This window comes from Colobus angolensis, unplaced genomic scaffold, assembly GCF_000951035.1.
Source record: "Colobus angolensis palliatus isolate OR3802 unplaced genomic scaffold, Cang.pa_1.0 Scaffold152, whole genome shotgun sequence".
NCBI lineage: Eukaryota > Metazoa > Chordata > Mammalia > Primates > Cercopithecidae > Colobus > Colobus angolensis.
The window spans coordinates 6,544,056-6,557,194 of record NW_012114622.1 but is presented as its reverse complement, the minus strand read 5'-3'; the positions used below and the strand labels follow the sequence as shown (position 1 = coordinate 6,557,194).

Below are 13,139 nucleotides of genomic sequence, written 5' to 3'. Positions count from 1 at the left end.
AAAAAAAAAAAAAAAAAAAAGATATAAAGGATTTGAACACTATTAATAAAATCTATTAATACTTAGTATTTATAAAAATTGGACTATCTATAAAAACGGACCATTTACCAAGCTACTAACAACATTTCCATAAATTTCAAAATGTGAACATATTCCCTGAACACAATACAAAAGAGTCAAATTAATAATTAAAATAAAAACTACTAGAAAACCCCTGATCATTCCTCATAACTCCTGGGCTAAAAATGAAATCAAAACTGAAATAATAAACCAGTTTGAAAAGAAAGCGAGACCATTATAAACTGAAACCGTTATATATGGTCAAAGTATGGTGCAAAGATGTTCTGCATACCCATGGCTCCCCTAAGAAGTCGGGGCTGAGTGCTGTTCATCAGCTTGGCCTTCATTTTGAAAAAATATACCAGTCACTTTGAGTGAAATCAAGTTGTTAACTAGACTGTATACTCTAACATTCTGCTTCCACTGACTTGATAATAGTAAATTACTTGATACAGATTCAGAAGCATTTTAGTAATGTAAAAACTAGTTTTATACTGAACTTTAATTCAATCTGAAAGGAGTAAGGAATGGTGAAAACAGCACCCATCCCTCGTTTCAGGATTCAAAACTAGGGGTGGGTTTTTATATTCCATTGGTCTTTTTAATGCAAACACAGAATTCAGAGTGTTAGACAACTGTGCACCATCTTGCCTAAAAGAGCCCAGGATTTAGTTTATGTTGTTGATACAAGATACAGTTCCATTAGTTTTTTCTTTTTTTCTTAATCCAACTCCTATAATGAAAGTAAATATGTAAATTTCTTACTTTATAGATAATTATTTTATCACAAACTTAACTAGAAAACTTTATTATTTTAGAGCAAGGAATATGCCCTTTAGGCATGTGAATAATTTAAAGTCAAAAATAATTTAAAAGTCAAAAAACAGGAGGAAACAGCTGCAACTAAAGACATCTTCATATGCTTAGAATGGCTACAGCAGTCCACAAAAAACTAACAGCAAGCCTATGTTACAGAAAATATTACAAGTATTTGGAAACTGGCATCAGTGGAAGATATACTCACTTTTAAGTTATTTACCATGGAACTGTGAAATGTGGAGTACCACAGGTTCATCATATCTCTGTGACTTCATTTTAACTGTTTGGGACTGTACAACCTATGTGCAAAACTCAGAATTCTACTCACAAAATTAAAACCCAAACCTGGCTACTTTAACTCATGGTCACCTCAGTGTTCTACTTTTCTTTTACATACCCTCACTCATTATTCGAGTACCTGCTACATTTCAGGTCTTTCAAATACAAAGATGAATACCGTATAATAACTACAATTAATGATTCAGATTGTGCATTACGTTTCTTATGTCCCTGAGTCCTTTCAAAAACCCGAGAAGTTACTATATACTGACTATATCTATATATACTGACTTTATCACTATGTCCCATTTTACAGATGAGGAACATGCCCTAAAGTCACAGAGCTATGATTCTAGAAGTTGAACCCAAGGTGATTTAACTCTAAAGCCTAAATTCTCAACCATAACCCTGCACTAGCTTGAAGGAATTCACTTTCTAATGAAATACGCAAATATAAATGAACACATTAAAACACAAAAGTAAATGCTTTCATTGACATTTAAGGGCTGTGGGAATTGAAAGGATAGGAGCACTAATTCTGTCTGGAAAAATGTCTACAACATGACTTTGAAAATAGTCTTTAAAGATCAGTAAGTATCTTCTAGACTAAAAACTGGCGGAGAGAGTAGTCTACACAGAGAAAAATGTGTTCAAAGGTTCACAACTGTGGAAGGGAGACAGACATCCAAGAAACAATGAAAAATTCAATTGTCACAGAAGAGGGACGGTGGAGAGAGAGTAAAACACAGAAAAAGGAATTTTTACATATAATCTTTATTTTTCCCATGAAGCACAGAGGTGTTTTGAAATAGAAGTAACAATCAGCTCTCCTTTTTTATAAAGATGAATCTGTTGACAATGTGGAAGATGGACTGGCATAGAGACTGGTGAGAAAAAATTCTAGGCCAGGCACAGTGGTTCATGCCTATAATCCCAGCACTTTGGGAGGCCAAGGCGGGAGGTCTGCTTGAGGCCAAGAGTTCAAGACCAGCCTGGGCAACATAGCAAGATCCCATCTTTACAAGAGATTTTTTAAAAAATTAGCCAGGCATGGTGGCATGTGCCTGTAGTCCCAGTTGCTCAGGAGGCTGAGGAAGGAAGATTGCCTGGGCCCAGGAGTTTGAGGCTTCAGTGAGCCAATATCACACCACTGTACTCCAGCCTGGGTGACAGAGCAAGACTCTGTCTCTTAAAATAATAAAAAAAGAAAAAAGTTTGTAATGAGTAGTCAGTTGCAATAGTCCATGTGACAAATGATAGCTTTTTTCAGATGAGGCAACAGGGATGGTGATAAGAGAACTTTGAAGACATAATAGTAAGGATTAGGTTGATAGTGATGATTTTAACTAAAAATGAGATAACATATATCTGGAAGAAACTAGTTTTAGACTCATGTTTTAGAACCGAGATTACAAAAGGTTTATTCTGGGAATGTAAGAGGGAATATAATAGTGATTGCAAAGCACTCTGAACTGGGGGAGACGTTATAAAACCGTACTAGGATTAGACACATCCATGGTAGTAATGTCTTTGAATCTAAGACTGACCTTCTATCATGTTAATTTCCCTGTGTAATGAAATGAGAATTCTTTAGAAATGTATTATCAGATATTTATGCTAACAGATTATTTGGATACCAGTTGTCACGTAACACTTTAGAAGTTAAAGGTAGTCAAGTCCAGAGAGAAGCTGGGAAGTATGTTACAAAACAAAGTTTAAGTCTTCAAGCACCACCCTATTTATCCTAAAGAGCTGAGAAAGAATGTGGGCTCTAGAACCAGACAAAACTGGGTTCAGATTCCAGCTCTGTCACTTACTAGGGGTATGGGCCCACATAATTCATTTATTCTCAGTTATATCATCTGTATATTGGAGATAACAATGTGTACCTCACAACATTGCTACTAGTTCCTGGCACAGAGGTGGCAGTTGTATTATTGTTACAAATAAATTTTTCCTTGGCATGTTTCTTAAAATAGAAAATTCCATACTTACTGCCAATTGTTTATATAAGTCAATGCTTCTTAAAATATTTCCTCTAAAGCTCCCTTAGCCACAGAGTCAAGTGAAACACATACCCAAAGATTTGGGTATATAATCTGGAGCCAGCACAAAATTTTTAAATTTTATCTTAATTATTATATGCATGCTGCACATAACCGTATTTAATGGTTCAGATTTTAACTCTATAACATCCCTGTTGTCTCATCTGAAAAAAGCTATCATTTGTCACTTGGACTATTGCAACATATTTAAACATAGCCATATTTAATACTAAAATGTTAATCTTCAGATAAAATTGGCAAACTAAGAAAATGTATCAGGTTTATACTACAGCAATACCCATGATACAGTGCCTCAATTACCTCACGATGTCTCAGATTAGAGAAATCTGGATGGCACACTGTACAGATTATGCTGCCTTTGGCAAAAAGCCAAGAAAAATCAGAACTACTTAACCTAAAACCCAGACCTTTCCTACAGGCAAGAGAATTTTTTTTTAAAAAGTCCTTAAGATACCTACCTATACATTTTGTCCTGAAAATACACTTGCAGACCTGCTTTAAGTGAAAAAAGCTTAAAATGTGGGCTATAGCCCGAAAAAGAAGTAATAATTATGAATCTAAATTTTAAAACTTTACCTGTTTTCTTCTTTTTATCAGAAGTAGCATCCAAAGTAGTTAAGGGAGTAGAGATGCTTTTATAAGCATCTTGACTACATCCATGATCATCATCATCAGAAGAAAATGAAGATAAATGTTCCAAGTTTTTAAGTTCATTATCAACTTTATCTGATGGACTGTTACTGCCAGTTTCAGACACTGAAGGTGTGGGTGTTGTAGATGAAGGCTTGGGAAGTGGTGGGGGACAAAATGCACGAACCATCTGGGTCCCTGGCCGTCTAGTCCTGTTAGGCATTCGTACAGCAAGAGTGGAAAACTGCTGCTTGGGCCCAGATTTCAGGAAATCTAAGAAAGACGCAATAAATCCTGTTTTGACTTCTGGTTGTTTTTCCTCCACCTCTTTGATCTTCTGTCTCATTTTTTCTTGATGCTGATAACCATCATGGCAGCTTTCTGAGGAAGGAGGAGTATATGGTAAGTATATATCTGTTCCCCTTGGATTCTGGCGTTTGCCTTGGGCAGCTCTTTTCAGCTGTTTCTGATTACTATTGTCTTCCTCTTTAACTTGCCCTTTTCCTTTAGTTCTTTTCTTTTGAAGGTTAAAATGCATTAAATCTTGGTTTTCTTCTTCAATCTTGACACTGACTGCATCCCCAGATTGGGCCATGGCCAACAGTGCAAGTGCACTCCTAGCTGGGTTCACTGACACACCACTATCCTCACCCCCTAAGGTAAATTCACTCTCTGATGTAGCACTCTCTCCACTTATACTTCTACTACTAGAAACAAACTCTTGGTTTCTGTTATTATTTAATGTACTATCAACAGGAACTTCACTGTCTTCTTCAGATTCAAGATTGGTAGCAGACTGTTTCTTGAATGGGCCAGAACTTTGCTCCTGGCCTTCATGACTTGGTCCAACCACTGCTGAAGTTACTTTAGTTGGTATATTTTGACCAGGTGTTTCAATGTGCTGTTGATCAAGAGTCATTTTTGACTGAAGGGTAGGTACTGGTGAAAGGTTCACAGTAACCTGATTTCCATTTAAGGAGGTATCATTTATATTCTGTGGCTTTCCTACTGTAGCTGTCATAGAGTTAAAATCTGAAGTCACATGCCTGACATCTAATGACTGCTGAAAATGAGATTTAGAATCACCATCTTCAACAGCCTGCATGGTTTCATTTGAAGTTGACTTGGAAAATTCAGAAGGTGTAACTCCACAAGCTGCTGCTGTAGCTGCTAAGATATCATCTACATTTGATAAAATATTTCTTTCATCACTAAGAAGCACTGCCTCTGGGAAACACATCGATCCAAGAGAAACAAACTGATTCTTTGAGTCATGTTGATTTGTTTCACTAAAATGGCCCTTTGTTGTTAGATGTTGTTGTAACGGTTTTGAAGACTCAGAGAGGTCCATTTTCATAACTTCAGAATTTTGAGGATGGAGTTGCTGCTGAGAATGATCGCCATTGCTTTGAATAACATGACCTTCCATATGGAGGAAAGGATGTACTATTTGTTGAGGGCTTTGAACATGCTGTGCTTGTAAAGATGCCTTTACTTGACCTAAACCTGCCTGCAGTATTGACTGTTGAAGAATCTGTAAATCACAGGCAGAATCTAAAAGGACCTGTGTATTAGGAAGAGATGCCTGAGGGCCATGCCCTAAAGCATGATTTGGAATTTGAATCTGAGATGAAGCATTAATTATTTGATTGTGCTGTTCCTGGACCTTGGATTCATGCACCTTAAGTACAAGAGGATGCTGCTGCTTTAAGTCTTTAGTATTCAACCTTATTTGTGGAGTCTGTATTAAATTAGTTGCATTCTTAAGATCAAGGGTAGCTGCATTACTGACTTGGCCAATTTGTTGGTTAAGTTGTGTCACTGAACCAACAACGCTTTCTTCTTTCTTTGACGCTTGTAGAGCAACCCCAATAACTTGATCTTCAAGACGGGAATTACTTCTGATTACACTCTGAGAATATCTGTCATCTGCCTTTGACACCTTATAAGTTGATTCTTGAGCATTGATTTCCTCATCAGATAGCCTTTGGGTTGACGACTCAAGAGATGCTTGTGGCTGCAATACCTGTAACTCTTGCATTGGAAAACCATCTTCTTGCTTTGAAGACGTATACACATCTGAGTCAAGCTTTCTTTCAGCATAAGACTTTGGGTCAGGGGAAGTTATGTTATTTTGTAATGTCTGACAATGAGTAGAGGATGCAAAAGATGATGACTGGACACCAGGCAAAAACTTCTGGGACTGAGGAGATGATGACTCTTGAGTCTGAACATTTTGAGAAGAATGCATAGAAATATAATTCTGGGTCGGGCTAGAGTCTGGCAAATTCTGAGCCCGAGAAGCAGAAGAATAAGAAAGAGAAGGGGCTGTTAATGTTAGGGACTCCCCTGAAGCATAGCTTTCTGAAGGACTAACAACTGACAAAACTTGTGATTGAGATGAATAGCTAACCTGTGTCTGGCTAACTGGTGATAAACCCTGAGAGTGACCAGATGAGTAACTTTGAGACTGACTTACTGAAGACAGATCTCTTGTTTGAGCAGGGTAATTCTCATTTGTAACTGAAGACAATACCTCTTGCTGATTAGATGAATAACTAAGCGTCTGATTTTCAGGAGTTATAGTCTGAGATGACCCAGAAAAAGTCAATGTTTTATACAAGGGTGGCAATTTCTCCACCTTGCTGGACCTATAAACCTGTGAATGAACAATAGATGGCACATTATGTGGCTGTACTAAACCATAATTTTGGGACTGACTGACTGATAAAAGGCTTGGTAGCTGCGCTGTAGAATAAATTTGTGCTTGGCCCGATATTACAGAACTCTGGTTATGTAAAGGTTTGGAATAGCTTAGTGTTTGCACAGGAGGAATTATACTTTGAGGTTTAGGGGTCTTGGTTGATGTTAGTGGTTGTTCTGTAGAACAGCTTTTTACTTTTGTAGTAGAAGGAGGATACCCTGATGATGGAATCGCAGATGAGTAAGACTGAGCAAGTTCCACTGAGACCTGGGAGGTCTTCTGTTGTAATCCTCCATTGCTCACCTGAGTGGAATCTCCAACTGGGCTACAGGATAAAGACTGCCTGGTTGTTTCCTGAAAATTAGCTACACTTGAATTTGATAGATAACTATGTAAGGAGTGCTGTGAACCAGTCAGTTGTGCCTGAATTGACTGGGTACCTGAAGGCCGCTGATGGTGTTTAATAACACTACATTCTCGAAGAAGAGCTCTTTCAATGGAAGCAGTAGAACTAGTAAAGAGAGTTGAACTGTAGGCTTGAGGAGTCTGCTGGGCTCCCCCAAGTGCTGAAGGCAACAAACTAAATTGAGGTTGTAAAAGATGGGGTGCAGACTCTTGAGCTGAGCGGTATGTTGAAGACTGAGGTGGTATGCTGTTACTTAATACAGAACTGCCCAGGCGCTCAAATGCCAAAGCAGTTGGAATAGTTCCCTGGGAAGTCTTGATTTGTAGCAAAGGGTCATGATGACTTAAAATTCCATTTGATGTAGTGTTAAAAGTTGAATCCTGAAGCACCAAAGGTGAAGTGGTAGCAAAGTTTCTATTGCTGAAGGTGGTGGGATGCTGATAAGCAGAGAGAGATGGTGGAAGTGTTCCAGTGCTTGGCAAAGGTCCAGTAGCAAACAGCTCAGTTGCTGCTGAAGAATGCATGCCTATAAAGAAAAGGCACAAAGATTTTTATGTAATTATGGTACAATTACTTTAATATGTTTTCATAGTAGTGACTTACATAACCTATTAAAATGTCTTAAGACTGAAAAACTTGACCAGTAAGTTCTGCATGTAAATTTTGAAATGACATTTCAAAATAGCTAGCTTCCCACTTCCATCCTCTTTTTTTTTTTCTTAAGAGACAAGATGTTCACGGTGACCCCGTCTCTACTAAAATATACAAAAAACTAGCCAGGCGAGGTGGCGGGCACCTGTAGTCCCAGCTACTCGGGAGGCTGAGGCAAGAGAATGGCGTAAACCCGGAGGCGGAGCTTGCAGTGAGCTGAGATCCGGCCACTGCACTCCAGCCTGGGCGACAGAGCAAGACTCCGTCTCAAAAAAAAAAAAAAAAAAGAGACAAGGTCTTACTCTGTTGCCCAGGCTAAAGCGCAGTGTTGCGATCATAGCTCACTGCAGCTGCAGTGTCTAAAGTAGCTGAGACTACAGGTCATGCCCCCAAAACCTGGTTAATTTTTAAATTTTGTAGAGATATGGGGTCTTGCAATGTTGCTCAGGCTATCTTGAACTCCTGGGCACAAGTGATCCTCCTATCTTGGTCTCCCAAAGTGATGGGATTATAGGTGCAATGAAGTTACAATGATATCAGCAATTCATATCTGTAATTGTTATATAAGAGAATTTATATATAGTTTGATAAGGTTATAGGAAAATGAAGAAATCAATAAAAATGTACTTATCTCTAGTGATTAATTTATCCCAAAGTCCCAACGCAAAATACCATTGGACAAACTAAAATGTACATAACATTAAAATGGAAAAAAAAACACTAACTTGCCTACATCTAACATGATAAATAAATATAAAAAACCAGTCAGTGAACTGCAGTTTCTTTTACCACAATATATTCACTTAAAAAATCTCTTGCATTTCAAGCTTTGACTTCCTATGAACAACTTCCCAATCACAACAGATGCATGTTTATCACGAAAAGTTGATCAGAAATTAATAAAGTACTGTCAGAAAGAGACTGTTAACATTTCAGGACAGCATTTTAGCCACATATAGCAAAAGTAAAACTGGGTATACCCTTGTGATCCGATAGTTCTGTAGAAATGTATTCTATAGAAATAAGTGCATACAAAAATATTTGTACCAGATGTTCATTATAGTTACTGTTTACAGTAAGTAGAAACAACAAAAAGTCCATAAACAAGGGATCAATCAAATAATTATGGCATATCATAATAATACTATTGCCATAAACATTGATGAAGGTGGATGTATATGTTTTGACATAGAAGGATATCCAATAAAAATAAATAACAAACTGTTAGTCCCTAACTTAGGAACTATCACTTTCCACTTTATATACCTTTTTACTATTTAAATGTTTTATGTGAACTTCCATTAAATTTTTTTTTTTTCATTTTTGGAAAAATGGGGAAAACAATTCTCTGGCTCTTTGAAAAATATTTTCCTACTTTCCATTAAATATCCAAAAAGAATTACTATTACAAAGATAGAAAATATCTAGTGGCACTTGAAAGAATAAATAACACTTAGAAATGTTTAAAATACACTGAAACTGACAGGAACTAGAATAGTCTTTTGAGATAATATAGTTCAACTCCTTTGCTCTAGCAATGAGGAAACGGGGGTTGACTGGTGATGTGACTTGCTGAGGGTCATGTGACATTCATGAAACTCCAACCAACTGACTCTACTGCTCTTTACCAAAGATCTCCTATTGTTCTTTTGTGTGTGTTGGGGTGGGGGTGGGGGGGCGTTAAAACATAATAAGTAAACAGCAATAAAGAACTGACATTTAAGTAAATGTAAAGTTACAAATAATGGATTCAATTTTAATGGTTATTATGAGGTAAGTGTTTTATGTCACATATATCAAATCATATTTAAAGAACCAATTATAATTACATGGTGACTGACACTATCACAGTTATGCCTAGAATGAGGAGAGGCTAGTTAGAAAGGACAGAGAATATCTGGGGCTTAAAGTGGTGGTAAGGAGCTTCTATTTCTTGAAATCCTTCTATCCAGTAGAGTGATAAAAGATCTTTCTTACTTGACTTACTTCTGCATGATTTATTAGATTAATGTAGAAGGGAGTCACAGAGGCTAGCAAATTCACCACAGTATGCCCACAGAAGCTATTTTGAAATGCATCTAATGCTCATATTATAATCTCAAACATGTCAAAAGATGTTCCTTACATGTTGTATATGTTTTTGTCTCAATTTCATTTTTATTTCCCATTTAGAGTACATTAGTTTAGGTCCAGTTTAATGTGCTCAAAAATCCATTAAATTTCTTTTAAATATCTATATGATAGTAATATCAGTCGTGCTCTGAAAAAATAAAAATAAAAAAACTTCTACCTACTAACCTGAGAGTCCAAGCCCTTCTGAATGCAATTCAATTATAGGATCAGATACAAATGAATTGTTAAATGCAATTTAACAAATAATTGTAAAAATGAATTGTTAAAAATTGAATCCTAGGCCGGGCGCTTTTGGGAGGCCAAGGCAGGCAGATCACGTGAGGTCAGGAGTTTGAGACCAGCCTGCCCAATGTGGTGAAACCCCATCTCTACTAAAAACATAAAAATTAGCCGGGCATGGTGGTGCATGCCTGTAATCCCAGCTACTCAGGCGGCTGAGGCACAAGAATCATTTGAACCCAGGACGCAGAGGTTGCAGTGAGCCAAGATTGTGCCACTGCACTCCAGCCTGCACGACAGAGTGAGACTCTGTCTCAAAAAACAAAACAAAACAAAATTGAAACCTAAAAAGCCAAAAAAACTTTACAAACAAACTACACAAGAGTAAAAACACTTTACAGAAATATTAACAGATTTTCTTTTGTTTTAAAATTTCTTCAACTCTCAAGTTTCAGCACTACTATACAGATAGGAAAATCTAACTAATATACTAATAGGAAAATACATGAAATATAAAATTATTTCAGGCAGTAAAAATAAAGCTGTGTTTTAAAATATTTTATTTCACCAAATCATTATCTCCTTAGAAGCAGGAAGAAAAAGTCACTAAGGTATACTGAGAAACTTCTATTAGTAGAATTTACATGAGAATGTTAAAATACTATTTCCTATAGCTATCCTTTAAAAACATATTCTCAAATACACTATGACATTTCTTCTTTAAGACAACGAAACTCAAAAAAAAACTCCAAAAAAAAATTCCTGTCATACCACAAAAAACAGAAATATATATATACAACTTTTGATGAGAAACGGTTGAAAAGTAAAATAAGAAAAATGATAGAAAAAATAGAAAAGCACATTATAGACCTTGTAATTATTGCTGGAAAATGGGCACATCATAATATCAACTTGTAGTGGTTCTTATTAATGATTTAATCTATCCAATTAAGGATAACTTTATATAACACTAACAATGAAATGAGTCCCAAGAATTTTTTTACTATACCACCTATCCATTTTGAAGTCACTAAAATAAATTTAAATCTTTGCTTCTTTCAAGTAGACAAGTAATTGCTAGATATAAACCTTATATCAGACCTTGTTTAATCATTATCTACCCCTCAATGTCAACTTATTAGTTTTTGTCAGAATGCTAAAACTAAATTTCTGCCAGTAATAAATTCTTGAATTTTATTCACCTGAAAATTTTGAAAAATTCCAGGTCTTAAAGTTCAGTGGAAAATCAATATTGTAACAAAACTCCCAGCCACAATGACAAGGCCATCAAATGTATATTTTTCATCAGCATTTTTATAGGACTTAAAAATTCTAAAAACAGAGAATCACCTGTCTGCCAGGATGGAGCCCTGAACTGTGGTAAGAGAGTAGTTCCTGAAGCAGCAGCCTGAGCAGTTCGGGATTCAGCAGTAGACAGAAAATTCATCACTGAAGACTCTTTAGTGTTACTGCTGGCACTGTTCACACTAGTATCAAATATTCCAGAAAGACCTATATTTGAAGATAAAATATATCCCAAAGTAAAAAAAAAATATGTACTTGTATAAAATTATATTCCTGACTCTATTTTAAAATTTCTGAAAATTGAGGCCAAAACATTCTACAACCCCAAATGGTTTTATTTTGATAGTAAACATATCAATTTGACCAAGCGTATTTATAATTTAAAATCTCCAAAGATGCATGAAAGAAGATCTTTTAATTTATTAATTATATAAATATTCCCTGTTGGTAAAAACCAAAGCTTTGGCCGGGTGCAGCAGCTCACACCTGTAATCCCAGCACTTCTGGAGGCCGAGGGGGAAGGATCACAAGGTCAGGAGTTTGAGACCGGCCTGGCCAATATGGTGAAACTCCGTCTCTACTAAAAAGTACAAAAATTAGCCGGGCATGGTGGCAGGCACCTGTAGTCCCAGCTACTCGGGAGGCTGAAGCAGGAGAATCACTTGAACCCTGGAGGTGGAGGTTGCAGTGAGCCAAGATCACGCCATTGCACTCCAGCCTGGCCAAGAGAACAATGTCAAAAACAAAAACAATAAACAAGCTTATACTCTCATTTCATTTCCCATGGCATGAGTATGTCCTACACATTGAGAACCCAACACATGAAAACTGGTTTTCCTTCTTATTCACTAAATGTACCCAGACTCATAGTATATTTCACAAGAGAATTGTTACCAGTAGGTTGAGGTGTGGGAGCATATCCAGGAAGCTGATGAGAGGCTGCAAAACTCTGTCTCTGAAGGAGATCTGTTTCAGAGTGTGAGGGATGTCCTTCTTCATAGCTTAAACTAGAGGACATTAAAAATCAGTGAACAAAATATACAGTCCAAACCATTTGATAAAAAAACTTCTAGAAGAGCAACTATAAAAGTAGTAGAAACCTTTGACCAACTTCCTCACCTATAGATTAGTGGATCAAACACAGTCTGACGATACTATCACAATGAAGAAAATATATTTAAGATGTATTAGGAGAAAAATAATACACAGTATTTTCTTTAATTCAACTCTACCTCAAACAAGAGTCTTTTTACTGGGAGAGGTAATGTGGTGCAGCAGAAAAAGCAATATCCTGGACAACAGAGAGCTGAATTCATTGTACAGGCTCTACTTCTGGCTTACAGTGTAATTTAAATAAGTGACCCAATTATTGTTGGACTAATTTCATCTGTATAAAAAAAGGACCAGATGAAATAACCTCCATAACCTAATTATAGTAGTCTATGGAATAACAGATAATTCAAATAAAGAATTAATACTATTTCCCAATAACTCACTGAGAAAACTTCAAGCTCAAACATTTTCAGAATAGTCCAAAACAAGATTTTTTACCCCCTCCCCTTGGAAAGGGGAAATATTTTGAATATTTTAAACCCATAGAAAAAATCGAAACTTCAGTGAACACCCATATACCTGTCCCTTAAGATTCAACAACTATTAAGATTTTGTAACACCATTTATTTTTCTGCGCGCGCACACACACACACACTTTTTTTTTGCTAAACAACTTGAAAATAACTTGGGAGATATCATCAGGTGCATCTCATAGGAACAAGGACATTCTTATATAACCAGTTATCACTATTAAACTTAAACACATTTAGCATTAATTCAATAATCATATAATATATAGATCATATTCCAGTTT

The 13,139-nt window shown here is 36.4% G+C and overlaps 1 protein-coding gene across 2 annotated transcripts in view; it reads right to left on the bottom strand.

Moving 5' to 3' along the window:
• Window positions 1–12,721, bottom strand: part of QSER1 (glutamine and serine rich 1) — a 73,709-nt gene extending 60,988 nt beyond the window's left edge. Inside the window, exons 1-3 of one of the 2 annotated variants that reach the window (XM_011936362.1) lie at window positions 12,167–12,721; window positions 11,318–11,479; window positions 3,801–7,490 (exon numbers count right to left, since the gene is read on the bottom strand). In XM_011936362.1, the coding sequence (XP_011791752.1) occupies window positions 3,801–7,490; window positions 11,318–11,479; window positions 12,167–12,290 (3,976 nt within the window). In that variant the 5' untranslated portion in view covers window positions 12,291–12,721. The remainder of the gene's footprint in view (window positions 1–3,800; window positions 7,491–11,317; window positions 11,480–12,166) is intronic. The other variant, XM_011936364.1, reaches the window with a different exon arrangement.
• Window positions 12,722–13,139: the final 418 nt, after the last annotated feature.